The 15,758-nt window shown below is 29.9% G+C and overlaps 2 protein-coding genes across 3 annotated transcripts in view; both read left to right on the plus strand.

The window, feature by feature from the left end:
* Positions 1-459: 459 nt before the first annotated feature.
* On the plus strand, positions 460-10,382 carry LOC113363839 (cytochrome b561-like). Of its 2 annotated transcripts, none has more exons than XM_026606317.1 (7): positions 460-525; positions 1,511-1,679; positions 2,578-2,782; positions 4,843-5,066; positions 6,396-6,550; positions 6,725-6,907; positions 10,156-10,382. In XM_026606317.1, the coding sequence occupies exons 3-6, from the start codon at positions 2,581-2,583 to the stop codon at positions 6,888-6,890; spliced, it is 747 nt and encodes a 248-aa protein (XP_026462102.1). In that variant the 5' UTR covers positions 460-525; positions 1,511-1,679; positions 2,578-2,580; the 3' UTR covers positions 6,891-6,907; positions 10,156-10,382. The 2 variants fall into 2 exon arrangements, with proteins under 2 accessions (XP_026462102.1, XP_026462103.1); XM_026606318.1 differs by lacking the exon at positions 10,156-10,382 and adding an exon at positions 6,995-7,039.
* A 4,289-nt stretch (positions 10,383-14,671) lies between these two features.
* LOC113364331 (chloride channel protein 2-like) overlaps positions 14,672-15,758 on the plus strand; it is a 35,362-nt gene continuing 34,275 nt past the window's right edge. Inside the window, exon 1 of the mRNA XM_026606819.1 lies at positions 14,672-14,817. The gene's annotated coding sequence lies outside the window, so the exon portion shown is untranslated. The remainder of the gene's footprint in view (positions 14,818-15,758) is intronic.

Consider the following 15,758-nt stretch of genomic DNA (forward strand, 5'->3'; position numbering starts at 1 on the left):
CCCATATTATAGGAACTTTTCTATTTCATTTATGAATGATAAAATTACGTCATTTGACCATTCCAAATTTATTCAAATTTTTTCAAACTGTACACAATAATTAAAAGTAAATATATTAAAATTTTCAAACTGTACACAATAATTAAAAGTAAATACTATTAAATTATTAAATTATTATTAAATTATTAAAAATTATTATTAAATTATTAAAATTATTAAACAAAAATGTTCGTTTGCGTTCGTTGAGACTCCACACTGAAAATACGAGTACCAACACGAACGAACAATTCCCTTTGATGTACCGACAAGTTGCGGAACATTGCTCGCCATGTTTGTTTATGTTCGTTCGTGATCGTTGTGGCTCCACACTATGCTGTTGCCGTTCGTTCTGGTATGTTCATTTATGTTCGTTCATGTTCGTTCGTTAGGTGTGGACGCACCTTAATGGAACGTTTGTAACTTGTACTTTATGAGACGTACGAAGCATTTTGTCATAAATAAAAGAAGAGTACGTTTCGCCTTAAGGTAAATTGCATAAATTTTTCGATATGAATACATAATAAAATTAATCAAGTATTCAGATAAAATGAATAATTGTACTATTCATTTCAAAAATAAAGATTTCGCTTTTATCAAAAGTTGTATAAATTAAATCAATTTGTTTATTTCATTCACACATTTCATTTCATTCTTTTTGTGTTCTGAAAATGTATTTTGTGGACGTAAACTCTAATCAGTAGCTGTCTACAAAACAGCCCAGAACCCAGAACGTGCATGTACTTCGGCATAGATTCTGATTACAATGTAATCAAAAAATTTTAAATTTTGATGATTTTTTCAATTCAAACGCTCGAAAACCTATAATATTTCAGCATGTTATTTCAAACTATGAACTCTATCGTTTCACAAAGTTTCATCAAAGTCATCAAAAAAAAATTCGACATTTTTGGGATATGATGGAATGTTCGTTTGTTCAAAATCCCATAAGAAAAAAGATAATATTTTTATACATTTATACTTTCTGTTAATTATTTGAAAGGTAAATAAATTCATTTTTTATGCTTTTGAATTATATATTATATATAACTGTTTTTTAAATAAAGACTAATTAAAAATCAAATTGTACATCTACCAAAAATTGCAATTAATAATAATATCTCATGCTATAGATGTTTACTCAATAATAATAATTTTCATAAAAATGATTTCACAATAAATTCAAAAAAAATCTTCATTGAATAAAAACGATCAGCTGGCAGCAAATGTGCAATTATCGTTTTGGGCAATTATGACCCATATAACCAAAATCGCTATGTGCCTCTGAGGCCTCTGTGAATATTTTTGGCTCCATATAATTTGATCCGCTCTAATATATAACTAAAAAAGAAATCACAATTTTCTAGCAAAAAAAGGGGGCGATCTGCATTAAAAATTATATAATGACTTTTTATAAAGTCTATAGACTATAGTATATTTTGATCAATTTTTTCAATATACGATTTTCATATAGATGTGAACTATATGTTCAATGAAAGTTTGATATGGTGACTAGTCAACACAACTGAATTTTCCGCATCTATGAAAATATATTGATTTTTTGGTCAAACTTGTTGCTGCTTTGTGGTAACAAAATTAACATCAGTACTGAAAAATTGTGAGGGACAAGAGAATCATTTACAGTAAGTTAAATATTTTTATTACATATTGATAATTTATTTTTCTTAATTATTTCTTTATTTAAATTTTTTTACAGTGAATAGTAGATAATAAAAAATGAATTGAGCTTGTACATGTCGGAATATATTAACACATTTTTAGTTTGTTCGTTTTGGTTTGATAAACGTAAATACATTTTCAAATATATATATGAATATTATAATATTATATAGTATATTAATATATCTATAGATATATTTTAATATCAAAATATATCTCATATTTGTAAAAAATATGGTACGATTATGCGACGCTTAAAATAAAAAATAAACGATTCCTAATATTCCTTAGCTAATTTGTATTCAGCATATTGCACAAAAAAATAACGAACTTAATAGTTTTTTAATTTATAATAGAAAATATTGAATTCATGTAGAAGTTCTTTCCTAATATTTAAAATAATAGCAATTATAAATATATTCGATTCCTATGCATTTTTAAGTACTTTAAATCTTAATTTTTACTATTGAAAAATTATGAATTATTTTAAAATTTAATTTTTCTAAGAATATTTCTAAGTAAACCATTAATCACATTCTCTTATAATTTCTTCAAAAAGTCTGAAAATATTCTATGTCTGAAAAGACTTGTTTATTGCTTCAAAACTACTGCATACATATATCTCAAACACGCAAGCATACCTCAATTTTTCTATATGCCAATAGTTATTAAGGCCTTAATGTATAAATATACAAAAATTTCATCCCATAATAGGAACAAATTATTGCAACCTGAATTATTAGTAGATTTGAATAACTGCTATTTGTGTTATCTATCTACACTATCACTATTGAGTTCATTTATATATAAACTTTACTCACTTTATTTAGACTGTAATATTGTATTTCCCATTTTCCATAGTATATGAAAGACATGGAACAAAATATTCAAGGATTTCGGCCTATTTACATCGCAGCCATGGCTTTTGGATTAGCATTTGTAATTCTTGTAGGTATATGGACTGGAGGATACCTGGGAGGATTTGCTTGGAGAAGTACTCCAGAACTTCAATTCAATTGGCACCCTTTGCTCATGTCGATTGGAATGATATTTCTCTACTCTAATTGTAAGATTAAGTAATAATTAATTTCATTATTTTATATTCGCTAATTGCTATAAGATCTTTGCCCCAGCTAAAAGAGAAATTTTGCTTCAACAATTTCAAAATTCTAATGTTGCTTAGCATAGGAATAAAATCAGGGGGCTCTTACTCTTGTGAGGTGAGTTTTGGTGGGTTAAACAAATTTTATTATTTGTTGCTATACCCAGTACTAATAGTATCTTTTGTAAATAGCTAACATATATGACATATATATTCTAATCTGTGTGTTCTTTGACGTCCACAATTAAGTTTTTTGTTTTAAAAAGACTTTTTATTTCAAATCAGATTCAGATACATTATATAAACATTATGACTTACAAACTATGTACATCTATCATATTGATAACAATACATTAAATTAAATTATGTTTGTAAATTCTATACACATTATACTTATATACATTAAAGAGTTCAAAATAGACTAAATTTAAATTTAAATTTTGGTAAAAAATGTCAACAAAAAAACCAACTCTTTGTAATATTAAGGACAAACACGAACACAAAAGTTAATAAATAACTATGTCACAATAATAAAATAAAAACAATATTTCTTTCATAGCTAACTAAGTAATATTAATTATTTCTTTGACTATTATCTATTGAGTTATTAATGGAGGAAGGTATTTTGTATTTGCAGTAGCATGGCCTATAAGTATTTATGCATCCAATGTTATTTATGGTAGGGTTCTGATTAGTTAAACATGTAGTATAGTTTTTTGAAATACCGTCAATGTAGGTTTTTATGTATGGTATATTTGTGGCTTCATGAAGAAATGTAGTATTTATATAATGTTTTGTACTTGGTTTCTTGATTGTCCTATAATCATCCTTGCAGCAGTATTTTGTAGTTTTTGTAACTTGTCTAGATTCTGGTTATTTGTCATACACCAGATTGGACATCCATATGTTAAGATTGGTCTTATCATAGTCAGGTATAACGTTCTTTTATTTTCTACATTAAGACAGCTTCTGAATTTCATTAATGGGTATAGCATGTACAAAATCTTTTTAGCTTGGTTAATTTTATTTTTTATGTGTACATTGAAATTAAATTTTCTGTCCAACGACAGTCCCAAGTATTTAACTTCATTATTCCATGGTATTACAATATCATGCACTTGAAGTGCTAGCGATGGTATTGGATTTTTTCGTCTTTTGGTAAAGAAAATTGATTCAGTTTTGTCATAGTTTATTTTAATTTTCCATTTATGTGCATATTTTAAAATTTTATCCAGTTGATTTTGGAGCCGCATAATAATTGAATTTTCAGATATACCTGAAGAAAAAATTGCGATATCATCCGCAAACATTAATAGTTTGATGTCATTATTATTTGGAATATCAGAGACAAAGATAGAATATAATATAGGACCCAGTATACTACCTTGTGGTACCCCTGCAGTAACACCACAATTAAGTAAAATACATTTTTAGAACATGAAGTAGAATGAAATGTGATAGATATATTAAATGTAATTTATACAATTACTGATATCATAAGGTTGTTTACGGATATGAATTAGAAATCGCGTTGATTAGTTGTTAGTGAAAGCGAAAACTATATTTTCGAAATAAACAATTGGAAATTCTATCCAAAATAACTAAATTTTAATTCTTATTCACTAAGTCGTCTATTTACACGTTCGGGAAGTTCATACAACTTGCCTCAAGACAAAATATCGCTCACATTTAGCTTAGTTTGTTCTTCTTACGAAATAAGTTCATTATCTTTATGTATAGAATTCAGTTACCCTTGAAATGATCAGATCTAAGGTCTCCGTTGACTGAGGCGTTTTATGAAGTGGCCAAAAATAAGTGAGACACTTGTGTGAAATTCGAGATTGACCCAATTATTGTTAAAACAGTATTATGCTTTTTGTTAATTATGCGATGCCACGCAACAAGTTGAAATTATTAGTTGAAATTAACAATAATGTGCGATCATCATATTAAAATATGAATTATTCCAAATTAACAAATTATTAGTATTAAATGAAGGCATTACATATTTCATTGCTTTTTAGCTATGCTGATATATAGAAGCTATCGAAGTTGTTGCAAAAGAACTCTTAAAATTGCTCATTCAGCTATACATGGATTGATATTTTTGCTTACTATTTTCGCATTGATAGCAGTATTTGATTCACATAATTTGCACATGAAGGATGGACAAAGCGATCCGATACCTAATATGTATTCCTTGCATTCGTGGATTGGATTAACTGCTGTTATATTATTCGCTTGTCAGGTACATTTGGTGTTTATATATAATTATATTTATATAATATACATATTAATTATAATATGTATCAATATAAGCATAATTCAATATTTCTTTATAAAATTTGATAGGGTGATGATAGTTTATACTTATATGTTCAGAGAACATGGTTTTAAATAGTATACATTAGAATGATAAACATACTAAATCGTCCACACACTGATAATTGAATCATCTGTGTGTTCTGAAAAAATCCGATACACACATTTTCAACCTTATATCCAATCATTTGATCGAATTTTTTTAACATTTTGAATTACAAACTGTCACACTTAGGACATTCAGTAATTGTTTTGACTTTATTATCTGGAGTTTTGAATGGATGGCAACTCAGTAGTTGTCTAATCCAATTATGACTAATTAACTATACTCGAAGTATTTGCTGACATGTTTATTATATATATGCAACTATACCCATGAGAGGCGATTTTCACTTGAGGCTGTATTTGAGATCTATTGCATAAAGTGGAAATTAGACATCAAAGTTGCCTGATGTTGGGCTTGGGCGGGAATCGAACCAGCAAACTCGGGACTAGTTGCTGCTGGCCCGCGTTTGAACCGGCATTACCGATTTTTTTAAAGGACCTTCGAAAGATAAAACCAAGTCGGCGTGAAAATTTGCTTTTATACTATAACCCTTTCGCCACGAGAGTGTTATTAGCAGAAATGGTACTGCTGTATGAAACATCGCTTCTGAACATACTAGACCCAAAAACAAATTTTGTGACTTTTTAATAATTATCAATCAAATTGTACTTAAAGTTGAAAATTACTCTTCTAAACAACTAAAAATTGCTATAACAAATTATAGTGATAAATGTCGGGGCAAGGACCAACACGCTAGATGTCGTCTATAGGCGAAACCTGTTCACACAGGTTGTCATGCGGATGTCGTCTATATCAGACATTCCCACACATAGATAGTCACAAAAGGTTAATATATAAAAAAAGAGTAAACGTTTTAGTAAATCTCATATCATTTCTAATAATGTATTTCTGAGAACTAATGATTTTAAGAACAAAAATAAACCTAGGGAGTAAATAAAAAACTGTATAATTTGTTGGCTATTTTTTCCTATTTTTAATTTCAGAGAAAAATATTATAATATTCTAAAATGTTTTATTAATTCTCGAAATCACACTTTATTTAAAGAAGCCGCACTACTATTAATGATGATCTCATGACATAATAGTCTTAATATTACACGATATGAAGAAATAAACGTAGTGAATATTCAGAATAAATGTTTTATAAAAATACTATTGTACTAGTTTGAAAATGTTTTACATTTCTAGCTATTATCAGGATTTGTGACATACTTATATCCAGGCCTAACATCTAATATCAAAACAACCTACATGCCAGTTCATACATTTTTTGGTATAGCAATATTTATATGCGTCGTGGTAGCAGCACTACTTGGCTTATCAGAAAAAGGATTTTTTGTAATGTAAGTGATATAATATGTAAATTCGTAATTCATATATGATGCCATGAAAATACAATTAAAATTGTAATTAATACTAAATTTGCTTAGCTGAATTATATATTATAAAACTAACTATCATTATTAATAATAATTAAAAATTCTTATAAAGATATACTATCATTGTCATATTTTCAGGAAAAGCAATTATGCAGATTTACCAGCTCAAGGAGTTCTTTTAAATTCTATTGGAATATGTTTGATCATATTCACGGGTTTAACAACATATCTGGTCACCGAAAAAAGCTATAAACGTATTCCTTTACCAGAGGATGAATTTTTATTAACAAGTCATGACAAATAAAGACATAATAGTAAAAGGTATGGCAAATAGGATCCCACACCTTTTATACCTTCCTTGTCCTTACCGTATACCCCTATTTATTCGACATCGTTTTTTTTATAAAGTTTGATTAAATAGGAGTCCATGGCAAGGCGCAAGGAATCCACAGCACAAAAAAGTTTGGAAACTCAACTGTAATAAAGTTTAGTATTGAACATTTAAAGAAAAACTATATATTAAGTTTATATATTTATTAATTTAATTTAAAGTAACAAAATTAAGTAAGACACAAGTATAATTAAGTACCCAAGGTTCATTAAAATATGTTATTTTACCAATAGTCGATTCCTGCACTTACCAATAAATCTATTAACCCTATATTATCATCAATTCATTATTATGTTACTTATAATAGTATACATCTTACGTATCTTTCCACCCTGTATACATCGTATATTTTACGGCATATACGCAATATTTTTGATTTACGACCTGTACTTTACTTTAACTCTGCCGTGGATTGAACCCGGAGCCTTCGTGTGGTATTAGCTCACCTTAACCACTACTTTATTGGTTGCCATTATTGCCATTGGCGCCAGATTATAATTAGTTTACTTATTATACGAATGACTTACATACAAGTCGAGAAAATATCAAACTTAATATAATAAACACATTGTTTAGTTTATTAGTTCCAAAATATCAATCTTAAAATACGGCCTTTAGTAGAACGAACATTGCATAACGTTGACGAGGTAATTGAAATTATTTATTTATTGGAAATAATCTTAAACGATTTAAAATAAGTTAATCTCAAATTTTGATGGATGTTTTTGCAACTTGCCTTAGGGCAAGATATAATTTTCTTCGCTGACATTGACTCCTAATGGAGATCCGTATGGATCACTTGGGAGAACACGTATTTTGAGATGAGAAAGTACTTTATTATTGACTACTAATTACAATCTTGATCATTATTGATAGCTATGCGATTATCAAAGTGTAATTACCACATTATTACTATTTAACTCATCTGATTAATACTCTGACTATTATCTATAACTTATATCTCATTCGCTCTCCAGCCTTCAAAATGTTCAGATCGAGTTAATGTGTTATCAGTTAATATATTTATTTTACTATAAATATGTACTAGCATTTTGTGTGACGTGTGTTACCGTACTATTGAATATAGTGTTTTTGTTCTAATAGTTTCCCTTTAGAGAAGTAACCTACTGTTAAATGTTAAAAATGTTTGCGCAATTATTCCTTGATAAAACACAACATATATGTTTTGAATCAATTGAAATATATCTCGCAAATAAGTATCATTGTAATGAGTACTGTTAATTGTAATGCAAACTAAAGAACTACAGAAGCAAGAAGATAAAATAAAGACGTGCATCCTATAAGGGCACGGCGACCATTAAGAAAACATTATCAGAATACCTCCTGGCTTAATCCAGATGGCACCGACCAGACATTACTTTGAGGTACTTAATAATACGAATACAATCCGTCCGTCTCCAATTTTCGTTAATGTGGTACGTGACATCAAACCTGTGACAGAATTGGATACGACGATCATTAATTATGAGACATTATGAGAATATTGACACCAACCAAAATAGGATAAACTTTAATATGAAATTAAAACTAGTGGTGTAACACGTCGTTAATATATAGTAATATAACATTTATAAAACAGTTTCAAAATTTTTTGAAATTTTTTATAACATTTGAAAAACTTGAAAAAAACGACCTTTTGATAATTTTAACAAAAAAAAATATTCTGAAGCGATTGCGCTGCTTTTAACTATTTTAGAAACAGACTATCGAAGCGCATAAGCGCCGCGTCGCAGTCAAACGATTAAACATTATAAATCTTGATACTAAACCCATAGAAATGTAAATAAAATTTGTACTTATTCAAATCTTCATAAAATATCAGATAAATAGATGTGCATATGCCTAGTGGTCATTTTGCGGATTAACACATTAGCATTTATTTTTTATATAATATGTATATTAAAATATTGTTCTGCACTTTATGGATTTTGTAACCAGTAAATGAATTCGGCTAATTTTGAAAAAGTAAAAATATTTCAAGTAGGGTAGAGCGGGGCTAGTTGAGCATAGGAGCAAGTTGAGCAATCAAAATATCTCGAAAACTATCCACCGTCCGTTTAGGCATTATATGGCGGAAAGATAGAGGTTTGGGAGAAATAAACATCCCGCGATCGCTAGTGGCCGCTGGACAAATGAGTGAGGCTCACGGGCGTTTTGCTATTTTCAGACCAAAAAGTAAAAAAGTAATTCATCACGAGTTTTCGTCTGGTTTAGTCAAATGTTATTTATTTTTAATCAGGTAAATGTTATTCTCCCACATATTTATAGTACTTTTAATATGCACAGAGATTCTGGGTATAATTCTCACGGTTTTTTCATAAACTCACTTTTATTTTGAAATTCCGAGTTGGGGTTAGTTGAGCATAGTTGCTAAACTTGTTATGTCACTAAGACAATTACAAATAACTTCCAGAAAATTATTATTTTTAAGATTTAAGCTAAGTCTATGAGTAATAATATAAAGAAATAATGATTTTAAACAAAAATACTGAATATAATGGTAAAATAATTCCTAAGATACGATATTGTTTTGTTGATTCTACTTTTCGTTAATTATTCAAAGCAAATTACTATAAGTTTTGTATTCTCTGTCAATAAAGACTATAAATATAGAACTGGTTATTAAAAACTTATTTTATTTCATTATTATCGACATTAAACTTATGATTTCATTATACTTTCTTAGTGCTCAACTTGCCCCACCTATGGGGTACATTGAGCATACGAGACTTTTTGCATTCAAACAGCTGTAGCTTTTAAATTTTACTTATTACCAAAAAATAGTATTAACACTTTTGTTAAGCGATAAACAACAAATCCATTAAGCCGTATAGCAATTTATTGAGAAGCTACATCCGTTTAAGTAAAAATTTGCTCAACTAGCCCCTCCCTACCCTACTATAATCATCAGTATATTTAAAAATTCTAATACGTTATGCCATCCCAGGATAATGCATTGCAGACAGACAAAAAAAACAGAGAAAGAGACATGCAGACGGACAGACCAAGAGACTCCTGCAGACAGACAGACAGACAGACGGACAGATCAAAAGACAAACAGAGAGATAAATAGGACGCAGACAGACAGACAGATGGACTCATTTTTATTATACTATTAATATACACTATTTATTTTGATTTGATTAATACTTTCTAGAAACCTTTGGCGTTGGACTGCTAATGTTGGACTAACTCTACCGCTTCAACTGTATCAGGCTGACAATTGCGTTTTGAAGACTGCTACTGAAACCCTTTCATCTCTATGATACGAGCAATAATTTATTTCATGATCTACAAATATCAGGAATTTTATTATATGGGGCAATTTAAATGAATATATGTATAAATATTTTACCAGCATTATCATAAATATTTATGGTACCTCAAGACAAACTGTAATATTTCTCTTTTATTTAAAACATGATGGCTTCTATATTATGTTATAGATTTATTAATAAATGTTATACAAGATACAGTAGAATCTTATTTATTTGTAATACTTTTTAACCATTTTGGTAAACTTGATTATATTTTCAAAATATTAATAATTCACTGTTGTTCAACCGTAACAATATACTGAATCCGCCATTAAATTAAACTTAACTGATATACAATTAAAATTGCAGAAATCATAAATCAGAGGAATCCCGAGCCAGAACAAAATACAATGAAATTTCAACATATATGTATTTTAATATCAACTTACTTGGAAAATTTTGATTGGAATTGGAAATCGATCAAAGGTTAAGGAAAAATATGAAACACGCCCGGTACTGTGTTCAGATACTAGCTAAAATACAAACTTTAATTATTTTTTATAATTAAATCGGTTTTCACAGGCCTCTAATATTTTACCACAGTCAGTTTAGGCATAAAATCTACGATTATACCAAGTTTCATCAAAATCCGAGACGAGATACGCGGGTTCTCGTTGTTAGAATGATGACAGGTGCACCCTGGTTCGTGAGCCATAAAATGTGAATGAACTATATATTATATCAAAGACTTCATAAAACTTGATCCACTTATCATCATTACAAATTAAAAATCACCCCCATTGACTCGTTGCTCCGCTGCTCCTTACATCAGAATTAAGAAGATTAAAAAAATATGGCCTATTAACTTGATCCAATAAGTTGTATCTAATAGTAAGGAGCCGTTCAAGTATTACGTATGCACTATAGGGAGGCGGGGGATTGTTGATTTGCTTATTTTGAGTTGACATGGGGGCAGGGGATTCTGGATGATGATTACGTCATAGATAGGTATTTTTATTTTTTTACCGAATGGCAACCTTACATTGTCTTTGCCAGTACCAAAAATTTAAAATAAGTTTGTTATGTTCGTAAGATTATAATAATTTTGTTACTCTATGTTGAATACCATATCAGTAAAATCTCTACATCCTAAATCTATTTTCTTATTTTTAAAATTATAATTATAACCTAATAATTACAATATTTAAAAAAAAACAATACATTAATTGCAAAATGTTTACGTAAGCATGGGAGTAGGGGCAGTGGTGTTGTGCTAATATTTTTTTTGCCGGAACGCTAAAATTTAAAATCCGGTTCATAAACCGGTTCAAAAAATTTGCTATATTTCGATAAGAACTCACAAATCTAATATATTGACTTCTTATATAATTAACTCTATTATATACAGCTAGTCTATACATTAAATTGTACAAGTATGAGGGAATCATTTAGTACATAATTTATATTCTTCAATGACATTAATTATATTTATTCTGGTATTATTTGTATTCATTAATACCTACAGGTATTTATTATGATATAAAAGTACTCAAGATTTATTACAATACTTTATAAGACTTAAACTAATAATATGATAGATAACCTATTACCTACCATACTATACTATATTATTGTATATATAGATAGATAGATAGATATCTATCATACCATGAGATACCTATACCGTCATTATCTTAATATATACCTACATACCTTTTACTTCTTATAAATACTACTGTCTAATTTATATATTCACCTATATTATATAGGTTTACCTTACACCCTATGTATTATCTCTACCTATCTATTGTCTATACCGGGAATTGAACCCGGGACCTCCGCGTGGCTGTCGCGCACCTTAACCACTACCCTATCGGGTATCCACACCAATAATATAATATGGGACGCACTGTTGTTACCGCGGGTCATTTTCTAATTAATTAGATAATTAATACCAAGGTGGCGCGACGACAGGCGAAAAAAGACGGTTGATTGTAGCGTTACGGTGGCGTAGTGGTTAAGGTCGCCGCGTGTCACGCGGCGGACCCGGGTTCGATTCTCGGTAGGGTTAATGTAGCGTGTAAGGGAAATTATAGATAATAGGATATATAGTAGATATAGGTTAGGTGTATTCGGTATGCACTGTAGGGATTTGAGAGTATATGATGAAATATAGTGTATGGTATAGATATAAGACGTGTAGTATAGAATGCAACGTGTAGGCATACGTAAGGCTATAACAATACACGAGTAGGAACCTATGATGTAGTTATTAGCGTATAAAAAATGCAAATGTATATAAGATTTAATTTATAAATATTATTTTTTCTATAAGAATTTTTATCTCGGTATTAAATATCTAAAATATCCAAAATATCCGTTACTTTTGAAATATCAGGGTAACTCTTTTGCTATGAATTGTCAACTAATTTACCAATAAATAAATGCCAATAAAACAATGATTAAAAAAAATTAACAAAAAATTTTAGATTGTAAAAATTTACAAGCGATCGAACGGCTTATATTTTTGCCTTAGATGGGAAAAATTCATCCAATTATTAAAATATTAATTTTTTTGCAGAGTTTATGGTTATGTATTTATAGAATTGCTTTATTCGCTACCATCAATTTCCATTATATGAATGTCTTAAATTATTTATTTTATTCGACTAACGCCCGCTATGTCCGAAACAAGTCCAACTTATATCCGAAATATTAGGGCTTCAGACACTTTTCGGTCTTAAAGTAACATATGTGAAATTTGAAATACACTTATGTATTGTAATTAATATTTCAGTTCATACACCTCAATTTGTAACTAAATTAAAAACGACTTTGATAAAACCAGTGGTGTTGTGCTAATATTTTTTTTGCCGGAACGCTAAAATTTAAAAACCGGTTCAAAAACCGGTTTTCATGTTTTTTTCGGTTCCGTTCGAAAAGGAAAGAAACAAAAATTATTACAAAACCCATTTTTTCACATATATGTATGTTTATTACAATAATAAAAACGTTTAATAAAAATTAGTTGAATAATAACTTATAAAATTTACTTATTAAATCATTTTCTGTATGTAGCGATTTTTTTATATTTTTTCTTGCCGGAACGCGTTCCGTCTCAAAAATGATTTGCCGGAACGACGTTGGGAGGGGGGGGGGGTAAATAATTGTAAAAAATCTGCTTACATAATACTTGAACATTAAAAATTTTAGTATGTTTTTAAGTACCATGATATCTATCAACATAAAAAGTTTCATCAAAAGAAAAAGATCAACTGCTAATTACTAAGAAACGGCTCGGCCGATCTTTGCCCAAAACTAATCAGCACTATTGCCAAATTACATCTTTCGAATAGTTTTTAAAATTCAGAATTTTTAACCACTTGGTTACGGCGGCTACTGTCCACGAAAGTCACCCAAAGCCGGCGGGTGTCGTCCGTATACTGCCTTGTTCATAGGCCTATAGGGTGACACTTTAGAAAAACTATCACGAGTGACTAATGCTCGGCCGTACACGTTCGTATCACGTCCGTCACGTAGTGGTGACGGTCCTCTGAGTGGTGCCATCCGCTTCCGTCAAGTAAACTTGCCGCTCCTACCAAAATGGTTAAAACGTGGACGAACATTTTTACTTTTTTGCCTATCGCGCAAAACTAATAAACGGTAGTCCTCATCGAGATACATCGAATCGCTTTTAAATTTTTTAAATCGGTCCAGCCGTTTTTGAGAAAACGTCGACGAAGAATTAAGAATCGGCTCACACACACACATACTTTTTTCAAATTTGGTCTCATTCGATTCAGAATTACTTGAAACGTCGAGATAACAAAATTAGCAAATCGGTCGTAAAAACAAACTTCTTTCTTCGGGAAGTTAACAAACAGCTTAAATTTTCATCTAAATAACTAAATCTCAATTAATTCCATTATTTACGCGTATCGTGAAGTTCATGGAACTTTCCTTCAGAATACAAAATGCCATTTACAACTAGTTAATGCTACACGGTGCCTGTTATAAGTTTTCGTTATGCAAATAACGAAAAATCACATTTTACGACCGCTCATATGACGTAACTGCGTAATGAAAAAAAATCTCGGTATCATTGTTAATCATTTATCAGTAGTCACTCAGCTGAGTCGTGGCCTCGAGAAATTTGTTGCCGGCCTGCTCAGCCGATGCGATGTCCGTGATTGGCAGTCGATTTCAGTCGAAACTTGGACGCGGATTTGTTCGGGTGTCAGTTTACGCTTTACGAAGCGACGACCGACGAGTAAACAGCTGACGACAATTATAATGTTACTATTATCGTGAAATAAATAATACCGGGCGATTCTGGCATTATTTATGTAAATATATGTCAAATACGTTGTTGTATATGAAATGCCTTCATTATTTTATTAGTGATATTCTTGTGTATTTTTTGTGATTGAAATAGTATTTACTGTTTATAAGTTTTTCCATAATGCATTGTATGTGCTTAGTTCACCGATTCTGTTCAGAGTGTTTACAAATATTTTCGCGTATCCGCAGCGAATTTTGATTACAATATACCACACAACAAGGTGTTAGCAAAATCACTGCGGGATTCTCACATATTGTTTAATTAAGTGAAGTTGGAAATAACAGTACATTTTAATATTTTGCATTTCTCATTTTCATTAATCAGTAAACGATATTTTACCTTTATTAAAAAATAGTTTCGAATGTTTTCATAGTATAAGTAAGGTGACCATAATCGTTGGAATTGCAATTTGTAGTTTTGCTAATCCGGAACAGGGACAGGTGTCTTTATGTCAACTAACTTAATATGAGTGATTAGTGATATGATATTGATCACTAAATATGATTTAAACTAGTGGGGTGTATGGCATCGTGCCTTAAGGCAAATTGCTGGAACTTCCCGTACCGTAACGAAATGTTCGAGGAATACTGAATGTTTTCAAATAGATTATTATTAATATTGTAACATTGTCTAATATTTATAAGAATTATATAAACTGAATTGCAAAGTTGAAATTATTTGTTTAAAGTATATTAGAACTATAGTCAGAATTAAAAATAAAATCTGAATTATTTTCGATATACAAAAAAAATTTTTTTTTAAAAAAAAGTCGAAACAAAATTTTTTTATCCAAAATCAATTATTTTGTTAAGACAAGCAGAAAGTTCTTTGAATAATTTAAATCGGACGCTTAGTTCTCTCAAAAACTGCCATTTTTTACATATTTAGCTCTGTATCTTCGAAATGGCTGGGCTTGCCTTTGCCAAAAACTAATAAACACTTCCCTCAATCATTACTAATTGAATGTTTTTTATATCATTCAAATCGGATACTCCGTTCTCTCAAAAAGTCGATTTTTATTTTCTGCACTCTTTGCTCCGTATCTCCGAAACGGCTGGACCTGCCTTTGCCAAAAACTAATCGGCTCTTTTCCCTATAAATAGGAATCGAATGTTTTTTGAACCATTGAAATCGGTTGATCCGTGCGCCCGAAAACGTGAC

This window comes from Ctenocephalides felis, unplaced genomic scaffold (genome assembly GCF_003426905.1).
Source record: "Ctenocephalides felis isolate EL2017-DRISC unplaced genomic scaffold, ASM342690v1 CF-g0.4_SCAFFOLD_00845, whole genome shotgun sequence".
In the NCBI taxonomy this organism is placed as follows: Eukaryota; Metazoa; Arthropoda; class Insecta; order Siphonaptera; family Pulicidae; genus Ctenocephalides; species Ctenocephalides felis.